General features: G+C 37.9%; 1 protein-coding gene across 3 annotated transcripts in view; it reads right to left on the bottom strand.

The window, feature by feature from the left end:
- Positions 1-234: 234 nt before the first annotated feature.
- Positions 235-26,869, bottom strand: part of SOAT1 (sterol O-acyltransferase 1) — a 122,305-nt gene continuing 95,670 nt past the window's right edge. For all 3 annotated transcript variants that reach the window (XM_057729168.1, XM_057729170.1, XM_057729167.1), the window contains 13 exons: positions 15,424-15,572; positions 14,206-14,265; positions 13,356-13,463; positions 11,343-11,625; positions 10,506-10,584; positions 9,847-9,928; positions 8,956-9,001; positions 8,123-8,252; positions 6,426-6,523; positions 5,221-5,319; positions 2,974-3,109; positions 2,198-2,343; positions 235-810 (listed from right to left, as the gene is read on the bottom strand). In XM_057729168.1, the coding sequence (XP_057585151.1) occupies positions 754-810; positions 2,198-2,343; positions 2,974-3,109; positions 5,221-5,319; positions 6,426-6,523; positions 8,123-8,252; positions 8,956-9,001; positions 9,847-9,928; positions 10,506-10,584; positions 11,343-11,625; positions 13,356-13,463; positions 14,206-14,265; positions 15,424-15,572 (1,473 nt within the window). In that variant the 3' untranslated portion in view covers positions 235-753. The remainder of the gene's footprint in view (positions 811-2,197; positions 2,344-2,973; positions 3,110-5,220; positions 5,320-6,425; positions 6,524-8,122; positions 8,253-8,955; positions 9,002-9,846; positions 9,929-10,505; positions 10,585-11,342; positions 11,626-13,355; positions 13,464-14,205; positions 14,266-15,423; positions 15,573-26,869) is intronic.

Consider the following 26,869-nt stretch of genomic DNA (forward strand, 5'->3'; position numbering starts at 1 on the left):
GTTAAAAGAGGAAATATTTTTCTTTGTCTTGTGCCACTTCTTTCTTTTTCCCTTCCTATTTCTCTTCCCCTCACTATATAATATTATGGATGCAAACTCAACAATTCGAGGTGAAAGGGATAATTTTGCTTCACAAATATCATATCGTACACTCTACAGCAAAAAACAAGATAAAAATTGAACAGAACTGAACTTTAAAAACAAATACAAATTAGGATCTATAACAAGATTATCTTTGGAAAAATAGATATTTTCTCTCTACTAGAAATAGCAAAACATCCCACAAGATTTTCTTTCCCAATTGCATGGTTAATCAGCATACATTCCAACAGTGTACATGAAAACATTTCCAAGCCAGAGGTACTTAGATGATTTCTTCATCAGTGTTTTGGCTAATTCAGTGGCCAAGAAAACATGATGTTTAGCCTCTAATTAGATGGAGTCAAAAAACAAAACAGAATTTCTGAGGTTTAAGCTGATATGACCCAGCAAACATCTGTCATTATATCAGCTACAAGTCTCCCTTCTCTCAAAAAGGAAAAAAATTAAGAACTGCGTAAAAGTGTACAAGCTTCCAGTAAACTTCTAACAGCGCAGCCTCAGGTGGCCTAGGAATGGAGTGAGCCATCTGTGAAGCCTGGAGTGGTCCAAACAGCACAGATAACTTCAGTTACAGCTGGGAACAGATGCTGGACCCAAATCAGGTAGAATACCCAATCTTCAGTGTCACGGAAGGAAACAAAGTCCAAGCTTCTAAAACACGTAACGACAAGTCCAGGAACGTGGCCGGATATAATCCAGAAATGTGGGCTTTGACGGGAAAAAAAGAATGGAAGAGTAATTTATTTGTGCGCACTGTACGTATGAGGTATGGGGTAGATGCGGACAATGTTACATATTGTACATCTCTAAAATGCCTCGCAGCATTTCAGTAACCTTTAAGCTATAAGCAGCTCACTAATTCAAAAGATGTTCATCATTTTTATCTACAACACAGAATTACTTGATTTAGAAGCTTTACATGAAGAAGTCCAGTAAACTCTACACAACTGCATCGACTCCTGACCAAATTCCAAATAGGCACTACCTTTTTTCTGTACTTTGCATTCTATTTTAGCACAGTCCTACTTTTAGTAGCCCAAAACCTAAATGGTGGTAGGTTAAGGATGATAATATACAGAAATTACTATAATACAAAGTTTAAAATCACTGAATTATCTAAATGAGGAACAGATGAAATACTATGAAAGTTCACAAATAGGGAAGAGACTATAGCAGGATTTTGAAAAAGCTTCATGGATGATGTTGCATCCAAATCAAATTTCGATAAAATCTGACAGGTGAAATCTGAGTACAAAGAGCAGAGTGACCAGAGACGGAGTCCAGAGTACAGAGCAGTTAGTTCAAATGCACAGAGGGGATTCATAGGAAATAGGAGGGGGCATGAGGGCAGGATAGCAAAATCAGAGTGGACAGAAGAAGTTTTGGGAAAGAAATTAATTTGATTTTGAGTATATTCAGTTATAGGTACCTGTGAGAAATATCCAGGCAGATATATCAAGTAGCTCCCCACCTCAAATATTTGGGAGTTATCTATAAGCCACTGTAAGCTAAAGCTCTAAGAATGAGACTCTTACGTAATTACAAACAAGAAAACAACAACCAAAAAAAGGGAAATGGGCTCCTAGGCATATGAGTCTAGCTGGATATTTTTACAGAGTTTATTATTTCAGGAAGGAAGAGGTAAAAGATACATATTTGGGGGTGGGGGAGGATATGGGAAAACACTGGAGAAGACCTACATTTTCAGGGCACAGAAAGAATATCAGAAGGGGCTAAAGAAAAATCAGATAAAGACAAGAAAAGAAAAGAAAAGAAAAGAAAAGAAAAGAAAAGAAAAGAAAAGAAAAGAAAAGAAAAGAAAAGAGAAAAGAAAAGAAAAGAAAAGAAAAGAAAAAAGAAAGAAAACCAAGAACTAGGAGAGTTCAACGGGAGGAAAACTAAAAGAAAAGAAAAAGTTCAAGGACAGCGCAGTAAGATTAGATAATAAGTGAACTGCTTTTACTGCACATTTCCCTCCCCTTAACATGAATTCATCACCACCACCATCACCCCTTCCCCTTAACACTGCCCACCAACCCTCACCATCAGGGGACAAATAGGTTACTTTTCCACTCCAGCCTGACTGATGACTCACATTTTTCAAAGGGCAGTGTTGACGTGCATACCACTCTTGAGAATAAAAGCACAGGAGGACTCCAGTGCCCGCGAAAAGGGAAGTCCACATCAGAACATTCCAAATTGGCCTTTTCCGACTATCATTGACAATGAAGTTAAAAGCCACTAAAATTAGGAAAACAACAAAAAATATATATAGTCATCAAAACATAATCTACCAGGAGATGAGGGGCCTCAGATATCTGCTATAATCATTTAGTTATCATAAATAGCATCAATTGTATATATACATGTTCTATTCTGGCCATTGGTCCTATAAGTGAAAATGAAGTTTCATTGTTCAAATTTATTAATCAGTAACTATTTGGAAATCAGTCAGTATTCAGAACACTGAATTTCAGTATTCAGAACAATCAAAACATATTTCATGGAAGCATTCATATTCTAATTTGTTCCTCTCCACCCCATCCAAAAAAGGGTTCGTTTTTTTTCAGAGGGTGAACACTGAACAGAGTTTAAGAATGGCAAGGTTGTTTACTGTTTTTATGAGCTTCCAAATCAGTATTATCAACAGTCTTTAAGAGGTTATTTAGTTCATTTCCCTACATGTAAACATCTTGCAACAGAGTTGCACATAATCATTCAAAATTAATGTTCTTACCATCTGATAAACAAACACTGCCTTGAAATAGTATTACTACTTACTATCCAGTTTTCTACATCGATTGTATATTTTATTTTCAAATTTCTCTTTTAACATAATACTCAGTACTCATGAGATGCCAAGACACTTACTTCCAAAGAACATGAAGAGCACAAAAAGCACTGGATAGAAAAAGTTCAAGCAAACAGCCAGGGCATATTCGTGCACTACAGCAGACACAGCAAAGACAGCTAACATGGCAGCTGACTTGAACTTCTTTGTGAAAAACTAGGGTAAAAGGAAAACAAAGGCAATTTTCAAGAAGTACTTAAACATGAACTACATAAGACGTAACACACACTAAAGCACCTATTTAATTATAGTCACAGTTTTCATTTATAAATGGACACATCAAATCTAGGATAACATTGTATGGTAGATTGGGCAGGTACCATTTTTACAGGTAACAAAGCTAAGATTTAGAAACAAGGGACTTGCCTCATCCATAAGTCAAATTACACTTAGAAATGAAAGAATATTTGAATACTATTTGCACCACAACATGCTGTCATTTAGCCAAATAATACCCTTAACAATTCAAACCTGCAATCCAGAGATACCAGCATTAATCAACCATGTGACTCAATACTACATTTTGTCATTCTAAATAAATTTTGCTCTAAAGAATGTCTCAAAGACATATATCCTCTCTCCATCAACCGGAACATTCAGTCAATTGGTCCTCCCTGGTCCCCTGATTGTAGGATGCTGAGCGCCCTTCAGTAGGTGGGAGCTGGGGAGTGGCAGGGGGGAGGTGAAGCAGGAAGGGCCTCACTGTTTCCTCCGTGCTTCAGGGATGTTCCTTGTTGAATTAGTTCCTAAAAATTCCTAGTTATTTTCATGGTGTTCTTTTCTACTTTGGGTCTCCAAAACTCGTACATATTCACCAACAGAGTATATCACAAAATTATGTGAATTATATATTTTCAAGATATTTGATTTAAAAATCCAGTTTTGAAAGCTTATTTCTGGATGCTCAGTGGCACTCACCCTCCAGCTCATAAATAGCAACTACAATTCAGACATTCATTAACAACTTTTTATTAATCTGCATTATTTTTACATTTTCATTATTTATTCTTGAAAACAAAATGATTGTTTTACAGCAATTCACACAAATCAACTGATATATTAATTCAGACCAAGAAAAGCTGCTCAAATAGTATCATCCAAGATGGGTAGGTGTCAAACGAACCACTGAGGCCTAATTCTCATCATAATTAACATAAAATGATATTTTTCACAGAGCAAATTCTAGTGAGAGGGACCCACACTGATCTTCTTGTAGCCTTCCTCCCTATAAAATCCTTTATCACAAGAAGCATGAAGTTACACAGATCTGAAGCTAACCAATTCTAAGCTGCAATTCTAAGTTAACACTGACCCAGTTTCCTAGTCAACAGGTTCTAGATGAAACAGTTGATAATTTATAACCATAATTTAAAAGAAAAATATGAGAAAAGTTCATTAGCTAGTATTTTCCTAATTAATAAACGCTTGTGTGAAGTTCCCTCCAACTAAGACTTTTATCCTTTCTCTATTTTTCCTTTCAATCATTACATTTGTTCAGGTCAACTGAAACCTTTACCATTCGATCATACCTGGTTTTATTTTTCTATGTTATCTTCTAATTTTTGCCCACACAAATTCATTTCATAGTTATAATCACAGTGTACTTGATATTTTGTTAACTATATCTTTCACTCAACAGTACGTGCTTACCATTTCTGTGTCATGAAATGTCACTATTGTTTTTCATGATCGCCAAATATCTTCTAATTTCCTTAAGCACAGACTTATTTTTGAATTTTGGGGGCACTTATTATTTTTGTTATTAAATACATTTATATATATATATATATATATATATATAAAAGAATGTCTCAAAGACATATATCAATAATCTATACTGGAGAGTTGTAAATCCAAACATAGGTGGGTGGTTTCTCCACTTCTAGCAAAGGAACAAAAACAAAAAACAAATGGTAAAAGCTAGGGGGAGATTATTTGTTGGCAATAAGACTTCAAAGAAATGATCCAATACTGGTGGATCATTTCAACTTCTCCAAATGCCTGCATGCCTCCTTACTTTGTAGTCATGTAAAAATAAAATCCAGAGCAAAAACATGGTCTTAGTAGTCCTAGCAACTGTACATACTGGTCTCTAGGAAGTACTATTCAAAGCAGAAGGTTTCTTAGACATTAATGGTTCACAAGAGAATTGAAGACAACAACTAAGCATAACTTCTTCCAGATGCACAGTACTAACACTTTCTGGAAAAGAATTTCTGTTTCTTTTAAATGTTCTTAAACAACATTAACTAAATTTTGCTGCTTACCCAGAGAAAGTCCTTGTAAGCATAGTAATATAGCCAGTCATGGACCACCACATTCCAGGTCCTGTAATAGTTAGAGTATGATGTGGAGTTCCACCAATCCTGAGGAAAAAAGCAAAGGTATAAAACCATATATACACAGAACCAAAGCAAAACCCCCTGAATACTACCAGAATATATACGCACATAATATATAAACCTAGAGTGTGTCATGATAAATTGTTAGTCCATACACTGATGTCTGAAAAATCTTCAAAGGCATTTTGGTTATTAGTGTGCAATGTGACATTCACCCTAGTTCTATGGATAAGTTCCCAGGTTCATTTTGTCGCATTATCAAACAAGTTGTGATGGAAGATACACAACATAATCATTAAATCTAATGTTCAGCTAAATAACAATCAGTAAATCCCCCTTACCTCTGCTAAAACACAATGAGAGAATTCTAAGGTCACACAGACTGACATAGCGTGATAAACCTCAAGAGCAGTTTGCTGGTATCATAAACAGCAGAATTTAAGTTGTACAACTAGTGAGATGGTGGCCACCTCCAAGTCCTGGTGCTCCTTTACATATATCCTGTTTCCTACTCTAAGATCAGACCAATGGAATAAGACATCTAAAATGTGCAACCCACACTCACTGCTTCTTTGAGCAAGGAGGGGTAGGCTTGGAGTGCTGCCAAACATCAATGAACAAACAATTATAGAGGGCTTTAGGTAGGACTACAGAACCACTCTGCCTTTAGTCTACAACTTAATTCCAACTTTGGAAGTGTAAGAATACTATCTGAAGCAGAACTAATGCCTTTCAAAATAAAGGGGGGAAAGTTATTTCCTTCATGAACTGTTCAACAATCTGAAATAGAATAATTTGCTGAGATCACTTCTAGAGCACCAGACAGCCAATTTCGAATGAATAAAAAGTCAGCAAAGTCTCAGAATGCCCTCTGGACACATGCTTTCACCAATACAGGATCCAGCAGGAACCAAATGTGGTAATAAGGGAGCAGATATCAGAGGCAGAAGAAAAAGATTATACCACTTACATCAGTAATAGAATTTCAGACTTAATATTGGTAAAACCTGTGGAAGAAAATGATTTCACAACGTTCCTGTTAAAAAGCTAGTAGCCAACAACACTCAAATACTTAACAATGAGGACACAAATTAAATGGAGAAAGGAAGATGAGTCCAAGTACACATTACCTTATAAAACATCCTGTCACCAAAGCGTAACATCTCAGCAAAGGCATTGAGCCAGCAGTGCAAAAAGGCAAAAAAACTAAGGAACAGTATCAGCACGGCTAAAAATAAGATGAACAATATTAAGAGTGTTTCCAAATAGCTCACATACCAATCAGTTAATTATATGTCATCATTTGCTTAGCTGGAATTATTTTGTAAAATTAAAGTTATTATTCCAGCTTACTCATTCCAGAAATGAAACGATGTTTTTTTGGAAGTTAATTATTTTAACCTAATAAAGAAATAACCTTCTTCTAAGTGGGTTTTATAGACAAAAATGACTCAGCCTGTTTTTAATGGAAATGTCCTAAATGTATGGCTTAACTTTGTAGTAAAAGCCCTTTAAAACCTGGCCCCTGTGCATTCCTCTAAACCAGCTGTTTAAAACTGAGGGAGATTTTGCCCCCAGTGGATGGCTGGCAATTCTAGAGATTTTAGTTATCACAGTTCAAGGACTGGGCTTTGTGCTATGGTATCTAGTTATTAGAGGCTAGGATGTGGCTAACATACTATAATACACATGACGTCCCCCCAAAACAAAGAATTATCCAGCCCCAAATGTCAACAGTGACAAGGTTAACTTATTTCTGCCTCTATTCCCAATGTTGTAAACATCATCTGTAACTGGACTTCTGCCATTCCAAAATACTCCACGCCTTTGAATCCATCCCACTACCTGGAAGCAACTTGCACCACCTCTACCGGGTAAACGCCTATTTATTTTTCAATACTCAAGGTTAAATGTGAGCTTCACTATGAAACAAAGTTCATCAGCTCTTTAGTACATATTACACTATATTTTAAAATATCCATTTACATGCCCATCCCTTCCATTCACTTGTTTATTCAAAAAATACTAGCCTACTATGTATAAGACAATGTAGGAGAGACTGGCTGACTGGCTATAAGACGCAATCATTGAGCTTAAGGAACTTGCAGCCTAGTGAGGAAGACAAACATATGCAATACATATCCTGTCAGAGGGTCAGATAAAAGAATTTAGGGGAGAAATCTTGAGGGGCAATCAGGGAGGATTACTAGAAGATGTCTGGGAGAGAAGGAAAGGAAGAGAGAACATGATGACATAAAACAATACCAACACTTAATGGGTAGAAAAAAGAAAAGAGTAAATAAAGGAAACTAAATATAATTAAACTGCAAGCTTCCAGGATAAAGAGTATGTATATCTGGTTCACTGTTATGTATGCTATGGCCAGAAAGACAGGAGAAATATAGAGTGGCAAGACAGACTTCAAAATGTAGTCAACAGCATCCAATGCTTCATGGAGATCAAACAGAGTAAGGGCTAAACCAACTACTGGAGGAGATGAGTGATTTAACAAAGGCCATTTCAATGGCCTGGTCAGATTAGGAGCAAGACTACAGTGACTGAAGAGTGAACGGGAAGATAAAGCATAAATACTGATTATCACAGTCAAAGAAAGCAAAATTTGAGTGAAAGAAGACAAATGGAAAGACTGGCCAGGGACTGGAAGTACGCTTCATTTGTGAGATAAATGGAAAGAGGTCAAAGACAGGTACAGGTGTGTACATGAGTTTGCAGCGAAAGGCAGGTGAATTAAATGTGCTCACATGCAATAGCTTTCTATTTTCCTTGCAACTTTGTGAATGGCCAAATTAACCAGTACCCATGTTACCTGGCAAGATGGAGTTAAAAATACATAAGACCAGAACTCGAGCGCTGAAGGGCTCCTGTTTGATATTCCGGAACAAGGGGGTGCAGAGCCTTTCAAAGACGTAGTACACGTAAAAAAAGCAACCAAAAACCTGGAACATAACAAAAATAGTTATAATAATGATAGCTTGATCAGGAAAGATGAAAAGTAGTTTTTTTTCTTCAAAAGAAGATATTTCTTTAAGAGAGGATATATGTGACCCATAAACTAATGTTCACAGATATTCCATTTAACGCTAGTATATAAGATTGCTGAACTGTAATCCTTCAGAGATAGCACTTGAGCCTAATTTTTACCATACCTATTCCCAAGATTTTACCAAATGGCATTTTTAAAAGCTCAGACTCTGGAATCTACTTTTCTTGCTACATGAAACCCATAACAAATGAACCTATATCATAAATGGGTATTTCACTGACACAAGATTATAAAACGCGATCTTCTGGGATTTATGATTCTGATAAGGGGTTGGGGAGTGTCAGACCACATTCATACAGATATACATCCAAAAATAAAATAAAAACAGAAAAGGAAGAGGAAATTAATGTAGATGCATACTGAAGTACCCAAATTGAATTATGTTAATTTTAAAATAATTTTTTTACTGTAAAAAATTAGTTTTCATGTGCAGGCAAAGCAAATACCATTTACTAAAGTGGGAATAGTTTAAAGACTTCAGTAAGAGTTCTAGAGCTCCCAGTCAACATGAATTTACCTACACTTTAAATATATTATTACTATATTCAAATCCGCACCATCCACCAACAAACCTTAGGCACTTAAAAAAAATTTACCTGTGCAAACTGCATAGCCACATAACCCCATCTTACAGTGGGGGTCCTAAAAAGAAACAAAATAACTTTCTAAATAAACAAATGAACTTTAAAAAAGATCCTCACAGGGACTTCCCTGGTGGCCCAGTGGATAGGACTCTGCACTCCCAATGCAGGTTGCCTGGGTGTGACACCTGGTTGGGGTACGAGATCCCACATGCATGCCACAACTAAGAGTTCACATGCCACAGCTAAGGAGCCCGCACACAGCTAGGGATCGGGTAAGCCACAGCCAGGTAGCCCACCTGCTGCAACTAAAGAGCCCACCTACTGTAACCAAATAAATAAATTAAATAAAATTAAAAAAAAAAAAAAGATCCTGGCAATATTTTCCCACACAGAACATCATTTTGACACAGGAAATACTTGTAGAATCCTGTCAAGAATTACTGAAATCAGGGACTTCTCTGGTGGTCCAGTGGTTAAGAATCCATCTTCCAATGCAGGGGACATGGGTTTGATCCCTGGTTGGGAAACTAAGATTCCTATATGTCTCGGAGCAACTAAGCCCATGCACCACAACTACTGAGCCCACGTACCACAAATTACAGAGCCCACACACTCTGGAGCCTGCACACCACAAGTAGAGAGAAGCCTGCACACTACAACAGAAGATCTCACTTGCCACAACTAAGTCCCGACACAGCCAAAAATAAAATAAAATAGTAAATAAAAAAATAAAATTAAAAAAAGAATTATTGAAATCAAATCAGATTGCTAGAATCACCATTTGAGGTTTCAGATGCCAGCAAGAAAATTAAAACCCATTCTATTTGCTCTGTAGCGCTACATGAACTGGTCTACCTACCCCACTCCTGGTGCTACCCCATTTCAGCTTCATAGTATCATTACCTGGGATAGCTGTCACGGTAGATGAGGGTAGGAGCAAACAAGAAGTACAAGTACTGGTTGACTGTGGGTACTGGAACAGTGCCTGGAAAAGGAAAACTACGCTTAGACTGGAGGCTCTTCAATTTCTTCCAGCAAAACTGAAAGGGGAAAATAAACACAGAATAGGGAAGACAAACAGCTACCTCTCTTTAGTTCACGTTGTTTCTTCCTGCTCTCCCAAAATGACTTCTTATTCCTAGATTAATTGAATATTACCAATCCCTGTAAACTAAGTTATTCCTGTGACTTAGAGACAACTTCTAGAGTTTGAAACAGCAATTCAAGGGGTGTGATGACTCTACTAAAATTCTGTACAAATAATGCAAAAGTTGCAAGAGCCTAATGATCAATGTTTTTAAATTTTGGGTATAAAAGTAAAACAGGAACAATCAGGAAATAGTGAGAAAGTCTTCCAAATCAATACAGATCATATAAACATAGATATATATTTTCCCCCTCCCAACAGTATGGGTTTTTTTTTGTCAGTTTGTTTTGGGGGTGGGGGGGATCCTCATATTTAAAATCAAACATAATGTCCACAGAATGTAATATGCCAGGCCAGGAAATACCAAGGGTTGAAATACCCTGTGAATAATCCTTGGACATATGGAATTACATACTTGATTTCTCCTTGGCTGAATTGAGTACCCGAGGCACATTCTCTCTGACAAATGAGTGGGCCTTCATTATCAAACGAATCTACAAAGGAGGGGGGGAAAGATGAAATTTCTATTATTGTCTTGTCTTCTATAAACAGCCCCTGAACAGCATTAGATTATAAACACATAAAAAAACTTCTTAATTTTGTAGCTACCAACTCAAACTCACTTTTATGGACTAAAACAAATGAAAAACTCTGAAAACAGACATGTTATTACTCAAATTATTTTGCATTTAATAGCACTATCTATTACAGGTATATTACAAGTTAAGAAATTAAAAGCCTACTGAAAGAAAGTCTCCTAAAATGGTCCTTTCCATCAGTCAAACAGAGCACTACAGTCAGCCAAACAGAGCACTACAGACAGCCAAACACCACATTACAGACAGCTAACATAAGTCAGAAAGTTCTGAAGGGCCTACAAACAAATCTTTTAGATGGCTATATGACAAAACAATGAATCTGACGTTTCAAAAGTACAGTTTTTAATTACAAAATTATTTTATAATTTAGATGGCTTCTACAAAAAGTGTTCAAGAACAAAATCTGAATTCATCCAGAATGGTTCGATGTAATTTATTTCAATTACCAAGAATCAGAGAACACGGAAGCTAGAACGAATTTTAAAAGACAAGATGATGTAGTTTAACATTTTATTGTTACAGATAATAGCACAAAGAATAAGATATGAAAATGTATCCAAATAATACAACAAAAAGTAACAATTATGATTGTTGTTACCATCGTTATTATTAATTAAGCATAGCACTGTACTGAGCAACGCTCAAAACCTTACCTGTTCAAGTATAACAATGAATCGGGAAGCTGGCGGTAGTTTATGTGCTAATACAACATAAAGTGGTCCCAAACCTAGAACTCCAATCTGGAAGACCACAAAAAAGAAGCAGTGCAAGAGAGAATAGACCACTGGATGAGAACTCCTGTGATAGCCTCTGGCCCAGCGTTGAAACAGGAAATAGGGAACTGTAAGTGTACATAAGAACATGGTGCACCACGTCCACACAGCAACAGTAAGTTTGCCAAAAGCATAAGACATGAGATTGAACTCAAGCACCAGCCTGGGGAGAAAAAGCATAGAGAAAGAACACACAAATGGATTTTTAATACACACAGATTCATAAAATTAAAAACTTTCAGACCCAAAACTCTCAACTAGAGGAAACACAACAACACTAATACACAGAAGTCATGGCCTCAGCTTCACAACTTATTTTTTTATTTTCTAAAAGCCCTAGGGTAGGGACTTCCCTGGTGCTGCAGTGGTTAAGAATCCACCTCCCAGGACTTCCTAGGTCGTGCAGTGGTTAAGAATCTGCCTGCCAATGTAGGGGACACGGGTTCAAGCCCTGCTCCAGGAAGATCCCACATGCCGTGGAGCAACTAAGCCCGTGTCCACAACTATTGAGCCTGTGTGCCACAACTACTGAAGCCCATGCACCTAGAGCCTGTGCTCCACAACAAAAGAAGCCACTGCAATGAGGAGCCCGGGCACCACAATGAAGTAGTCCCCAATAGCCGCAACTAGACAAAGCCCATGTGCAGCAACGAAGACCCAACGCAGCAAATAAATTAAAAAAAAAATCCACCTCCCAATGCAGGGAACATAGGTTCAACCCCTGCTCCAGGAAGATCCCACATGCTTCGGAGCAACTAAGCCCATGCACCACATCTACTGAGCCTGCACTCTAGAGCCTGCAAGCCACAACTACTCAGCCCACGTGCCACAACTACTGAAGCTCTCATGCCTAGAGCCCATGCTTTGCAACAAGAGAAGCCACTGCAATGAGAAGCCCATGCTGCAATGAAGAGGAGCCCCCTGCTCTCTGCAACTAGAGAAAGCCTGCATGCAGCAATGAAGACCCAATGCAGCCAAACAGATAAATTTTTTTAAATGCCCTAGGATAATATGGTCTTTGAACAATAAGTCTCCTAAAATACTAACCTAAATTAATAAGATTCTGAACTTCTCAAAGATTAGATTCTCACATTAATACATTTTAAACTGAAATATTCTATGGCAAAGTTAATATTTAAAATATTTAAATAGCAATCACTGTTATCTACAAAAAGATTTTTCAGAAGGAAATAATACAATTTGAAAATTTACTAATATACTATTATATCATCTTAAATTTTAATTTACTAATAAAGCACATAATTCAATGTATGATTATCACACATTGTTATAACTTTATTTTTATATTAAAAATGTTTTTTAAACGTTAAATTCCAATAAGCTACCTCTTTCTAGAAACAAGCTAAAATACACACTGTAGTAGAGAAAATAAGTCATATATATCAGCAGTCCCCAACCTTTTTGGCACCAGGGACCAGTTTCACGGAAGACAATTTTTCTGTGGGGGGCCGGGGACAGTGGGAATGGTTCAGGCGAAAACGTGAGCAACAGGGAGTGGCAGATAAAGCCTTCTCGCTCACCTGCAGCTCACGCCCTGCTGTGCGGGTTGGCTCCTGGTTCCTAACAGGCCACGGACCATTACCAGTCGGGGGACTGGGGACCCCTGATATATACAATATTCTCTCATTTAGGAAAATTATCTAGAAACTACTAATATGGTCTATTAAAATAGACCATTTTAAAATAAAACTAATAAAACTTCTAATATTCTTTTTAGTTGCACTTTTCAGGAGAGAGGAATCTCACCCTCAAATCAGCTGTTTTGGGATTTTCTGAAGCAATTTAACCAAATCATCTTTTTTCAAAATTTAAATATAGTGAAAACTCCCAACACCGCATGCATCAACTAAGCAAACAAGTTTATTGTCTTACCTTCCTTCATCAATGTAATCTACTACAAGTGTGCTGAGAATGAAGAGAATGAGGAGGGCTATGAACATGTGATATATTGTTCTGATGTGGTCCACCTCAAACAGCTCGCTGTAAATGTAGTTCAAATAAAGCTAATTGATATTTAATTTTAAAACACCACATATTAAAGACCTGACTTTAAAGCAGTTCAGAAGATGCTTAATCCACGCTCCAAAAACATCTCAAACAGTAATCACGGAACATTACTAATGAATATCAGCATTCTAATGAAGTAATGAATGATCAAGTATCTACTCAGAGAGTATTGCAAAAGAAACATTCATTACCTACTCAGAATGCACCTTCAATTTTCAGTTCACAAATGAGGTTGCCATAATTAATGTACATTGCCTTTTTCCCATAAAATCTACACAATTGGGGTTCTAAAATAACTAAATGTGAGAAAACTATCAAGTCTCAAAGCTGGCTAGCCAAAGAAGAGGTGAAAAAAATTTATGTATCAAGAAGCAAACAGCACTGAAACTCTCTCGAAGTGGTTTACCTACTTAGAAAATTTTTGTTCTAGCTCTTTGGGTAACCAATTTTCTACAGCACAACCTCAAGGAATTTATCAGAGAACCAATAATCATTCTTATCTCCAACTCCTCCTTTGAAACTAGATACACAATCAAAAGATCAGAAAGGAGGAGCAAGAAATGGCAAATGTACAAAAAGAAGTATCAAAACTAATAAATTATATGAATACAGAACGAATTTATTAAATATTCATAGATTACGCAGTGATTCTAACAATCAATAGTTTGATTTTTTTTAATTCAAATAATTTACAAAAGCAACTAAAAATACTCACTCTAAGAGAGATCGCCTTATAATAAAAATCTTTCCCTGTTCTGGAGGTGCTCTCAGATCTCTGGGAAGAGCAAAAAATTGAAATGAGTACTTCAAGCATTACAAGAAATTTAAACCTATGTATAAGAGAAGGAATGATACCAACTACAGCGTATAACATTAACTGCCTTCTCACTATGGTCCAAGTACTGTGTTAGGGTTTTATGCATGGTATGTCATTTGCCCCTTCCGAACAATGCTATGAGGTGGGTGCAGGCACATCTGATTAGGAAGAGGTGACAGGTAAACCTAACTAGCGCAGCACTCAGAGGCCCCATAGTACAGCCCCCATGGAAATGAATTCCTGGAATCACAGGCTGACAACCACTCTTCCTTCTCCTAAACACCCCTAAGGACAAGCCTCCAGCCATACTTTACTCAGTTCACATACTATTATTGGTCTGTCCTCCAAAATTGCACTGATGTTTATGATACCCTCACACTAAGGTCTTCCAACAATCCCCAACAGCCTCCTGATCTAAAAGGTTGTCTCCATTTACTAAAACCTCACATTTTAACACCTAACGTTAGCATCTTCTTTAGGGCTTCTTGAAGTACCATTAGCACTTTTGCTACCATTACCTACTCTGGTCAAAACTGTTCTCCGTAACAGGAGACTGACAGAGACCAAAGAGGCATAAAGGCAAGGAAAGCACAAAATGGCAAATTAGCACACACTGGCCTTTTATAGTCTTCTTTCTATTGCTCTGGATGACTGATCAATTAAAATAACATATACTAACTGCACCATACTTTATTACAAGTACTATATAGAGTACAACAGAGAAGCAGTACAAGATATAGTGAAGAGCACAGACTCTGGAGCCAGAGTTCAAATTCCTGCTGTGTAATCTTGGACAACATTTAACTGCTCTGTGCTTCAGTTTCCTAACTTGTAATATGCAGACAGTTATAGTATCTGCCTCATAGGGTCATTGTTCAGTTTAAATGTAAAGCATTCAACAAGTGTTGGCTATATTATTTTACAAGTCAGCACAGTCTTAAATGGAGTATGCATGTTTGTTATAATCCACATAGTAAGATGAAGAAACCTACCCTTCAAGCGGTTAAAAGGTGGTGCTAGGGTGTGAATCCAGGCATTTTTGGTGCAATCCACATTCCGACCACTGAGCTGTGCTAGAGTAGACATGTGCATTAAAAGAAACTTACTCATACTTACTTAGCTCTGTGGTTGTTCTCTCCTTCAAGAACAGAAAAGGATGTGAGAGCACAACCACCATTGTCTAATGATGCAGATTTTTCAATGAGATTGGTCACAAAATCATCAAAGTGACTGCCAACTTCCTTCATAAAAAAGGGCTTCAATTCCTAGAATTTTAAGACAAATAAAGGAAAACATTAGTTGCTAACTAGCTTATGAGTGGTTAACATTTTTTAAGGGTTCTCTTAGAACTGGATGAAAAGGAGTCCATGTTAAGTGAATTCACAGGAGTAAAAACAGAAAAGTGATTTCTATAGCTGACCTGTCATTTCAGAAACTGCTACTGAAAAAGCAACATGAGGATTTACATCTTTTTAAGAATGTATATACCCTTTTAGGCATAAATCAAAGTAATCACCTACTAAATGAACTTCTACAAATGATACATAAAAATAACAGAAATGCTAAAAATGACCATCTATTTCTCTTCAAATTTTTATATGGAAAACAAAGTAAAAATCAATATCACATTACCATTACATAATTTTAAGTCCCCTTTCTTTTCAAGCAACCCCTTCAGCGCCAGGTATCCAGTGTTTGTATTTCAAGTCATGTCATTTCTGTATGATACTGTAACCGTGTAGAGCTAAATCAAACTCCATGTTAGATCTGTTTGACTTTAACTTTTGCTTTTTGTTTGCTTTTGTTATTATAATCATACATGATGGCCTGCCTCAGGGAACACTGCGCCTCTGCCTGAATGTTGAACTAAAGGGCCTCCGTTCAGCCCACCAGCAGACAATCTGCCCTGCCCACCTGTGTGAATGGCTGAAATTAACACATCCCTTCTCCAAGGCTGGTCATTCCCCGAGATCTTTTGTAAGACTGATGGCCCTTTCACTTTACTTCCTCACGGCCCCTCCCTCTCTGATTCTATAAAACAAACTGGCATTCAGAGCCCAATAAGATGGTTTTTTAGGAGACATTAGTCTGCCATCTTCTCAGTTTGCTGGCTTTCTGAATAAAGTCATATTCCTTGCCTCAGCGCCTCGTCCCTGATTCATCGGCCGGTGGTGTGGCAAGCAGAACGAGCTTGGACTCAGTAACAAACCTAAAATATCTGAAGCAGACTTTTTTATGGATTCTGGTTTGTTTGTTTCCTGAACTCTGTTTTAACGAGAGTTTGACCAAGTCTTTTAAAAATAAAGCCTAAAAATATTAATATATCTAATGGAACTATATGAAAGCTTTTCAAACTACTTTCTCCTAGAGTTCCCAAATGTTTCTGGGTTCCTGGGCAGTGAGAATACACTAAAGTCCCAGCCCTCAGGACAGTGAAACTGAGCAGGACCTTGTGGGGCTCCTGGGCACAAAAGCTCAAGTCCCTTGTTTCTTGTTTGTAGGAAATAGGAATCATTCAGCTTCCTTGATCTTCCCCGAGTTCCAAACGGCAGGTTCAAACAGTTGCTAATCAGGGAAGGAGGGAATGCAGAAACAAGGGAGGAGCAGTCAGGAAACAACAGTGCAGCCTTGAGGCAGAGTCCTGGCTCCTCCTCAAGGAATAAACGTGTAACAATATCTTTGAGCTCTTCTGCAGAACTAAGGCCCCCTCCCAGGTGGAGGATGGCAAGTTCAGGCTGAGTGCAAAATTCCTGGAGCACCATCCTGTTACCTCACCACCAGCCAATCAGAAGGAAGCCACATACCCTGCAGTCCGCACCCCAAATTTTGCCTATAAAAACTTCTACCCCCAAACCATAGAGGCATTCAGGATTTTTGAGCACAAGCCACCTGTTCTCCTTGCATGGACCTACAATAAACCTTTCTCTGCTCCAAACTCTGACGTTTCAGTTTATTTGGCCTCACTGTGGGTCAGGCACACATACCTTGTTTGGTAACAAAAGCTGATGGAGATGGAAAATACAAGATCTATACATATGAACAATACACAGTAGACTACCTGAGTGTCACCTGAGCAATATAACCATTAATAAAAAGACTTAAAGAACATATAAAAGTTTAGCAAAGAAAGCAGAGATGATTGGAAATGGTTTTTTTGAGCTGGATGTTAAGCTAAACCCTTTAAGGACCCCAGTAAGTAGGACTTAAGATTAACTGAGAACTGGGAGGAGGAGACTATATGATGAAAACCCAAGAGACAGGTAAGTATTAGCCAAACAGAAAATATGGACAGTGTTGCCCGGTTTTAAGGACAAAAACATAGAACCTATGTTCCCTGGAAGAAATGAAGAGTTTTATAAAATTATTTATGCATGTTAAGGTTACAAATAGTATTTTATTTTAGCTCTTTTTGCTTGTTTCATTTCAATTATATGCCCATCTTCATTCCAAACCTTTTTCAGTGGGCATGATGCGTCCCCAACCAAAAACAAAACAAACACCCAAAAAAGTGACACACAAAAAGGGTTCTTTTCTCATTAAGCTCTAGAATTGAACTACTTAATAAATCAAGGGTTTCTTTCCGCTACAAAAATGTTGTCCCATGTAGAAAAATACTAAAAAGAAGGGAAAGAATTCATTCATTCCACTAAGTGTTAGGTACAGTTCTGGACACTGCTGTAGGCACTGGAGATACAAGAATGAACAAAACCTGTCCTCATGGAACTTAAAATTCCAGTGGGGATAAACAGGACATACAGTATGGTGTTAAGTGGAAAGAAATAAAGAGGAGGGACTGGGGGGGAAAGGTTGCTATTTTTCATAGAGAGGTCAGCAAAAGCCTCAAAGATAGATGACATTTGAGAAGATTTGAAGAAGAGGGCAAGTTAGTCGTTATCTGTGGGAAAAGTACCAGGAAGAAAGAAGCATAAGGGTAAAAAGCCCTAAGGCAGAGCACCCTTGACATGTTTGAATAATAGCAAGGAAACAGGACATTATAGTTGAAGCAAAGAGTAATAAGAGCTGAGATCAGAAAAGAAGGGGAGGGTAGCAGGAGAGAGGCTAAACCATGTAAGGTCTTAACACTTTACCCCCTATTCACATCAGTCCATTGAAATTTTACTCAACATTAAAAAAGAAGCCTGGAATCTTTTAACTAGGATTCCTCATACTCTGGAACTAGTACCTTTCCAAATTAAGTATTGGGTTAAGTAGACCAGAAACATGAGCCAAAAAAAAAAAAAAAAAAAAAACCACATAATGAATGTTATTAAAAAATATCCGTAATAGCTGATGAAATCAGGTCTTAATCTACCCAACTCAAGTTAAATATATTCAACTTCTTATGGCACAAACTCTTGTGCCTTACTCACTATTGGCCCATGGATGAGCCGTTGCCATGCATGCCAAAAAATTCGCAACTTCCAAAGCCTACAGCAATCTCCTTATCCTCACCCTCCTTATCAATCAAACCATTCTCTTTTCCTTTTCTCCCCATATTCCAAAACTACTACTGTAAACAAACAATGTTGCCTGCCATTCCAGTTCTACAAGGATCAAGCAAGCCACAGCCACTACAGTCACCCACTCTTGAGGGGAATTCGGGATGGAGAAAAACAGGAAGCATTCTGTGCTTTGGATATACTGACCCCTTAGACAGTAAGCTGCATATCTAAGGAAAATGTTCAAATGGCCCCAGATTCTTGCATCTTCCCATACATGGAAAAGCACTAAAATCATTAATTTGAGATGTCTATTCTTTGTGATTAGCAGTAATCCTTCTATGCTTGACTACATGTTTTTCCCCGGCAAAAATCTCATATATATCCTGGGTCCTCTCCTGCCTCTTCTGAACACTCCCCTCAGAGCCACTGAGAGGCTATTTCCTGGGCTACAGGGTCCCTGAATAAGGTTCCTGAATAAAACTTAACTCACAACTTTTACATTTTGAGTTAATCTTTCAGTGGACAGTGAAAACTGAGCAGGACCTTGCAGGGCCCTTCCGGGTATAAAAGCCTCTGTGTTTCCTGTTTCTCATTTGTAGTGAAAAGACTTGAGCCTCCTAGACCTCCCTGAGTTCCAAAGGACAGATTCATGCAGTTGCTAATTAAGAAATGCAGAAACAGAGGGAAAGCAGTCAAGAAAGATAGTTCAACAATGAAACAGCCCTAGTTGCCCCTCATGGGATATACATAACAATCTGATACATCTCTTCCAATTTTTCTACAGGAACGATTCCAGGTGGAAGATGGTAACTTCAGGCTCAGATGCCAGACTGGTCTCAACCAGAAGGCTGATGATTTGAGCTTCCTGGAACAGCACCCTGTTACCTCACCGCCAACCAATGAGAAGAAAGTCATACCCCCTACAGCTGCCACCTCAAATGTTGCCTTTGAAGACTCTTCCCTGAAAACCACAGAAAGTTCAGGTCTGTGGAGCATGAGCCACCCATTCTCCTTGTGTAAGTGGAAGGGGTAGCAGGGTCCCAGAGAAAGAAAACCAGGCATGGATTTCTGGACACACGCGAAGCCATTTTTGGCCTAAGCCATTTGTGATCTAAGCCTGGTCACAATCCTTGCCCTTGAGCAGGTCCCAGTAATTAATGATCTTAAGGGAAGTAGGGGAATGCAGAACAAAGGAAAAGCAGTCAAGAAGCAATAGTCCTGGTTCCTCTTCAAGGCATATACATAATAATATATCTTTCAACCCAGCAGAAACTAAGGTCCTCACCCAGGTGGAGGATAGAATAATGGTGTTCACCCTCATGACTTCAACTAAAGCTCAGACTCTGTCAACCTTTGGTCCAATTTTATGCTTCTCAGCTCAAGCCCCTTCATGAATACGCATGTACCCTTACCTTAAAACTTCCCCAGTTTTGCTGTTGGGGAGACACTGCTTTGGGAAACAGCCCCAGTGTTCTCCAAGTAATAAATCCTTCTCCCGTTCTTTGCCTTGGTTGTGTCTTTTGGCTCGACACCCACCAAGAAGTGAACCCAGTTTTTCGGGGAATACTTGCTTGGTCCTTGCAATAAACCTTTCTCTGCTCCAGACTCTGATGTTTTGGTTGTGTGGTTTCACAGTGCACCAGGCACACTCGGTGTTTGACAACAAGAGCATGAAGGTATCTCTTAATGCTGATGATATAAAATTCACATTTTATGGCAAAATGAGAAAGATTTAAACAAATTTTTTCTTTGCCTGTTTGGACCGCTTCCTTTCCCTTTAGTGTATATTGTGCATGTGCATTAACCAGATCCCCTTAGGAAATAACATTCCTTCTTAATCTCATCAAGGGTCACAACTCCTTAGGAGATAACCTTCCTTCGTAATCTTGTAAGGGCCCCCAAAAACCCGTGACGTACTACCTGCTTTGTACGTGCAGCTCTGGATTATGTAAACTGTCCATAATGTCATTTAACGTACAGCCTTCTGTCTCAAAAATTTAATATACCTGTCTATGACCTCTCTCACAGGCGGAATAGTTCTTGGAGCTTTCTGAGAGGCTGTCCCCAGGTTATACTCCCACAATTTGGCTCAAATAAAATTTTCCACTTCTTTCTTAGACGGACTTACTAATTTTTTTCCATCAACAATGCCTTTGTCCTCTTTCTCTGTAATTCCTCAGAGTTGATTGAGGGACTTCTCTGATGACGCAGTGGTTAAGACTCTGCGCTCCCAATGCAGGGGGCCCAGGTTTGATGCCTGGCCAGGGAATTAGATCCCACGTGCATGCCGCAGCTAAGAGTTCACATGCCACAACTAAGGAGGCTGCCTGCCACAACTAAAGAGCCTGCCTGCTGCAACTAAGAAGCCCATGTGCCACAACTAAGACCTGGTGCAACCAAATAAATACAAGGGTGAGTCAAAAATTATTCACACTCTGCTTGTAGAATTTATAAAAGTTTTAATATAACTGGAATGTGGATAATTTTTGACTCACCCTCATTTTTTTTTTTTTTAATATATAAAATTGATTGAAGCTGCAGCCACTGGGACACAAGGAAGAACTCTATTGTGGACACTATTAAGTTTCCTTAGCCTCCTCCTTCCATGTATCCAAGTATTGATGAAAATAAAGAGTGACTGCTTATTACTGTCATTCCCTTTGTAAGAGGCAATACAGAAAAACACAGTACAAGAAATGCTCCACTTCTGCCTTCTTCTGTTACATGAAACTGGTATTAACTACAACTTCAAAATGTGACCAAAATAAATCTGTCTAAAAATGTCTATCAGAAACCTGAAAAGGAGGTTGAAGGTTATAGGCTTTCTAATTGCTTATCTTCTCAGTCTCATCTCTAGTAACATTAATTTCATCCAGCCCAAGGGCTATGATTGTCCCAGAGCAACAGATGGACAGAAAGATGACAGAAGGAAGGAGGCAGGCAGTTAACTAGAAACTAGAAAAGCAGTTATTTGATAGATGAAATTATTTGATAAATAATCTATCAAATAACTTCACTTTTAAAACAAGCTGAAGGAGACAACCTCTAAGAGTCTAAGAATGGGGATCCACCACCATGAAGCAAAGATCCTATGGTAGGAACACAGTGAAGGCACGCACAAGTGATCAGAGATGAGGCTGGAAAGGCAAACAGGGTCTAGCTCTTGACAGACCTTTAAGCCATTTTGAGAATTTTTCTGGCCATGCTTGCGCAGCTGGTGGGATTTTAGTTTCCCAACCAGGGATTGAACCTGGGCCCTTGGCAGCGAAAGCACAGAGTCCTAACCACTGGACCTTTCATTTTATCCTAAGGGCAACTGGAAACCAAGGATGTTTTAAGCACAAGGTTTATAAACATATTCAGATTTGCACTTCAGAAGGAGAATGCTTCTAAAAAGCCTTCCAATCAGAGGTTACTTTGGACTGAGTCTTAAAATGACAAAAAGCACGGTCATTTATGGATAAAGTAACCCTTACAGAGGCATGAATTAAAAAGTAGGCTCTGAGAAACACAAAATAAACATGTATACTCTGAGTACAGAGTATAAAATACTCCAGAGCTTCCGGGTTGGTGAATACATGGTGGCGCAGGGAGAATTGCTCACTCAGAGAGCACGGAAGCCCCCTGCTCTTTCCCCATACTTGCCGCAAGCATCTCTTCCACCTGGCTCTTCCTGAGTTATTATATCCTTTTATAATAAACTGGTAATCTAGTAAGTAAAAATAAATAAATAAAATACTGCACTCTGACTCCACAAGGTCATATCACTAGTTCATGAATTACTTGTTTCTCTGATTCACTGCCTGCTTTGTACAGAGAATCTTCTAACCTCACTGTGGCATGGAACCAGAAACCTGACCTTTTCAGACAAAGCAGGTAACACAATAGAATAGGTAATACAGTGTTTAAATTGACTCCCCAAGAGAGCTCTCCCCTAACAATTCACTCTAACATTACCTTTCCATCATTGCACTTAATACAATCTGAAATGCTATGTATTTCTATTTTTTGGTGTCTCAATGTCTACCTCCCCCAGCTGACTTTAAAACTATGTCTATTGTTAACCACTGTACAGTCGGCTCTCAACAAAGCAACTGCCAAGACTATAGGTGTTAAATATATTTCCAAACAGCTTTTCTTTCGATACCAACTCCTGCCATTGAAACCCCTACTCACACCACTGTTCGCTTTATTCAACGTCTATTATAAAGCAGAAAGTAGATATCTTAAAAAAACCAAACAAAAAAAACTGCATAGCCCTGACTTCTTTGTGTAAACTATAAAGGGAAAGAGACTAAAAATCACTATTGTTGTTATTGTTGGTAATGGCTGTTATTAACTGAATGACTGCTTTATGCTAGATACTCCCTTAGGGGCTTTCATATGTTAATATATAATACATATTATATATTATTTCTAGTCTTAAAACAACCTCTGAAGTAGGCAATAGAATTCCCATTTTACATATGAGAGATCTAAGCTTGAAGAAGTCAAGTGATGTGACTTACCCAAGGTGACAACTTGTAGGCTATAGAACTAGGATCAGAACTCCAGTCTATCTGACCTCACAGTTCACATTACGTTATATTGCTTTCCACTGTACTTTATATAAAAATCATATATAGTTTCTACATGATTAGCACCATAAGCCAAGAAAGTAAAACCTAAAAAGTCAATGATGTACATAGATGTAGCCTGAAAATGGTAGGTAATCTAGTAAAAAGGTGTTGTTTAGCTTAGTTCTATTACAAACATTTCATTTGAAGGCATCAACGTAGAAGAGGTTTACAGTCTTAGTGCACTGTAATAAATTCCTCCTCCATAGTCAAAAAAAGTCTTGCATATAACTATTACGTAACCCTTAATACAGGAAGCCAGAGGTTCTAGATAAACCAGGAACTAATCAAATGAGAGCTCTGAGTTTTAATCCCTTTTTCTTTAAAATAAAATTCATCCTGGGCTATCTCCCAATTTAAGTTAGACTACAATATTCTTGATATTATATTGTTATCAGTCTAAACTAAGCTGAAACACATTTATTTACCTTAATCTGCTTAGGTAGCTCCCTCATCCTAACTATCCAAATGGTATATTTTACTATTTCTCATCATCACTGCCTACCTCCTTCACTTCATTAGCCATTATTAGATGTTAGAAAAGCAGAAAGGTGTATAAATATTACATTCCCAATAGTTACCAAATGATGCATCCAAATGACCACCATGAAATCATTTTTTTAAATCACATTTTCAAAGAATATTTTAACACACAAAAAAAGCCCATAAAATGATATTAAGAAAAATATACAACTGAATATATAAATGGATGCTGCTTCTGCTAATGTATCTATGACACACATGCTTGCATGTGTCTACCTGGATCTGTGTGTATGATATAAAACAAATTACTGGGAAGAAATAAACTAAAATATTACCTCCAAGTGGTGGACATATATATGGGTGGTGTTTCCTTTTTATACTTTATCTCATAAATTTTCTACAATTAGCCTATATTACTTCTAGAATCAGGAAAAAACATTAGTTAAGAAAATACATTCCTCCTGTTCTTAAAATAATCCTCCTGTTGTGAAATGGTATCACAACATTAAATTAAGATCTTTTAAAACTTGAACTTTTTTTTTTAAAGAAAGTATTTTATCTAATCTAAGATGCCACTGATTTTTGTTTGGCACTAAGAAAAAAGCTGCCAAGTGAATTACACTACACAGCACAGTGTTCTCTTATTTCCAAAGACATTAAAAAATAGGGAGTAACTATCACCTGTAAGATCTTCAACAGAGCTCTAAAATCATGTAATTTATCATGAATACCAACTTACAGTGACACCACTTTACAGCTTTCAATGAACATTGTAAAGGTGTCTAATGTCTAATGCAGTTGTTGTTTATCTTGCTTACCCATATTATACACAGTATTCTCGGCTAGCAAGAGACTAGAAATGACTGCTTCGAAATCTCTTAGTGCCTGACAAAGGAACCAAGTACGTGTTGTTCATGGAACTAAATTACTAAACATTTCTAAGGGGCAATACAGCAGGTACATTTCTTCATTTTGTAAAGAAGTGATGAAATCATAAAGAACAATGAACTGACTCTCCCAAGGTTCATCAAAGTAAACTAGAGACTAATACATTTATATATTTAAGTAAAATGAGAAAAGGCAGAAAGGGAAATAGAAAAATGTAGTCACACAGCCAAAAGAAGGTAAGATTTGACCAGAAGACCAGGGTAGTAAACTACAATGGACAGTTAATGTAGTGACTGTTAATTGTCAATATATCATTTTGCATCCCCTTTCTTAGTACCAGAACATCTGATTTTTACCTGGGCACCTAAATACCCAAAATAAATTTCCCAGTCTCCCTTTGCATCTAGATGCGGCCAGATGACTAAGTTTTTGCCAATGAGGTACAGGCAGAATTGGTTTGACAAAACCTCCAGAAAACTTCCTTAAAAGACTTCTCATACCCGTTCCTTGCTCCCTTTCTTTCCCTACATCAATTCTGCTCTTCGAAACTCAGATGAAATGGCTGGAGCTGCTTGAACAACGAGAAGACGGATCACAGCCTACAAATGGTGAGGTAGGGAGGTGCAAGGAACCAGAGTCGCTAAGGACCAGAGTCACCAGACCAGCTGTGGACCTCTCACCTCTGGATCACTTACATGAGAGGAACATGTACTTCTATCTTGTTTAAGCTGCAATTATTTGTGTTCATCTTGTGTTGCTATTACAGCACAAGCTAATCTCAACTTATTTCCTGGGCAGAAAACACTTGCCTTTCCAGCAGTCTGCCAACAAATCAAATAAATTTGGCGCTATCCAAAAACTTCTTCAGTTTACTCGAACAAGTGACAAGCCATGAAGAGGAGGCCTCACTGCAGACATGCCATTTGAGTCGCACTCATTACAGACTGCTCATTTAATGGTCAGGCAACTGCTCATTTAATGGTCAGGCAACTGCATTAGATACTGATGTGAAAAACAACACCAGAAATGCTATATAAGAAGCAAGCAATGGACTTTCCTGGTTGCGCAGTGGTTAGGAATCCACCTGCCAATGCAGGGGACATGGGTTTGAACCCTGGGCCAGGAAGACTCCACATGCCATGGAGCAACTAAGACCATGAGCCACAACTATTGAGCCCACATGCCGCAACTACTGAAGCCCCCGCGCCTACAGCCTGTGCTCCGCAACAAGAGAAGCCACCAAAATGAGGAGCCCATGCACCACAATGAAGAGTAGCCCCCGCTCACCACAACTAGAGACAGCCTGTGTACAGCAACGAAGACCCAATGCAACCAATAAATAAATTTATTTTAAAAAATAGAAGCAAAATATAAATATGTATTTTTGAGGAGAAATACAAATTAATTTTTCATCCCTACAATTTCCACATTATACCTAACATTGCCTCTATACAACTGTATGTATTAATAAAAGTTCTACAAATATCAATCATAAAAATATCCTCTTTTCTCAACATACTCGCTTTTCCTCTGGAAACTGTCCTCAAAGGTGAAGACAGGCACCCCATGTCCAGGTTAGGACTGTACTATATGGCCCCACCCTTCTGAATAAAATTCAATTCTCTCTCTCATAGACCTGAAACTCTGAGCTTAGAAAGCGTGACCAGAAAACTTAACTGAAAAATTCAGAAACAGTTGAACTCTTGCCATTAAAATAAATACTCTTTCCAAAGCCTAAGTGTGCTCAACTTCTCCTAGGATTCTATGAGATACATTAATCTTTCAAATCACTTCCTTTAACGTTTAAATAAGGCAGAGTAGGTTTCTATTATTTGCAACCAAAAGAAAAAATTTAAAACATTGTTAAACAAAACTAATTTCTCTACTAATGTAGAGAATGTAGTTCTGATGTAGCTGGTTGGAGCTGAATCATCTGAATCTCCCTTGGACTGTTCCAAGATCTTTAAAGGCTTGTTACAACACAATTCTAAGGATATCAAAAGGTCATGACTCAGAATTACACAATGCCGTATGACCCCACTAGCACTATATATTTTTTTTAAATTAAGAACTTCAAAGTTTTTTTATGACAGCATTTAGACCTGCAACTGTCCTTAAGAAATTCAATCAGTT

The sequence above is a fragment of the Hippopotamus amphibius genome, chromosome 3 (assembly GCF_030028045.1).
Source record: "Hippopotamus amphibius kiboko isolate mHipAmp2 chromosome 3, mHipAmp2.hap2, whole genome shotgun sequence".
In the NCBI taxonomy this organism is placed as follows: domain Eukaryota; kingdom Metazoa; phylum Chordata; class Mammalia; order Artiodactyla; family Hippopotamidae; genus Hippopotamus; species Hippopotamus amphibius.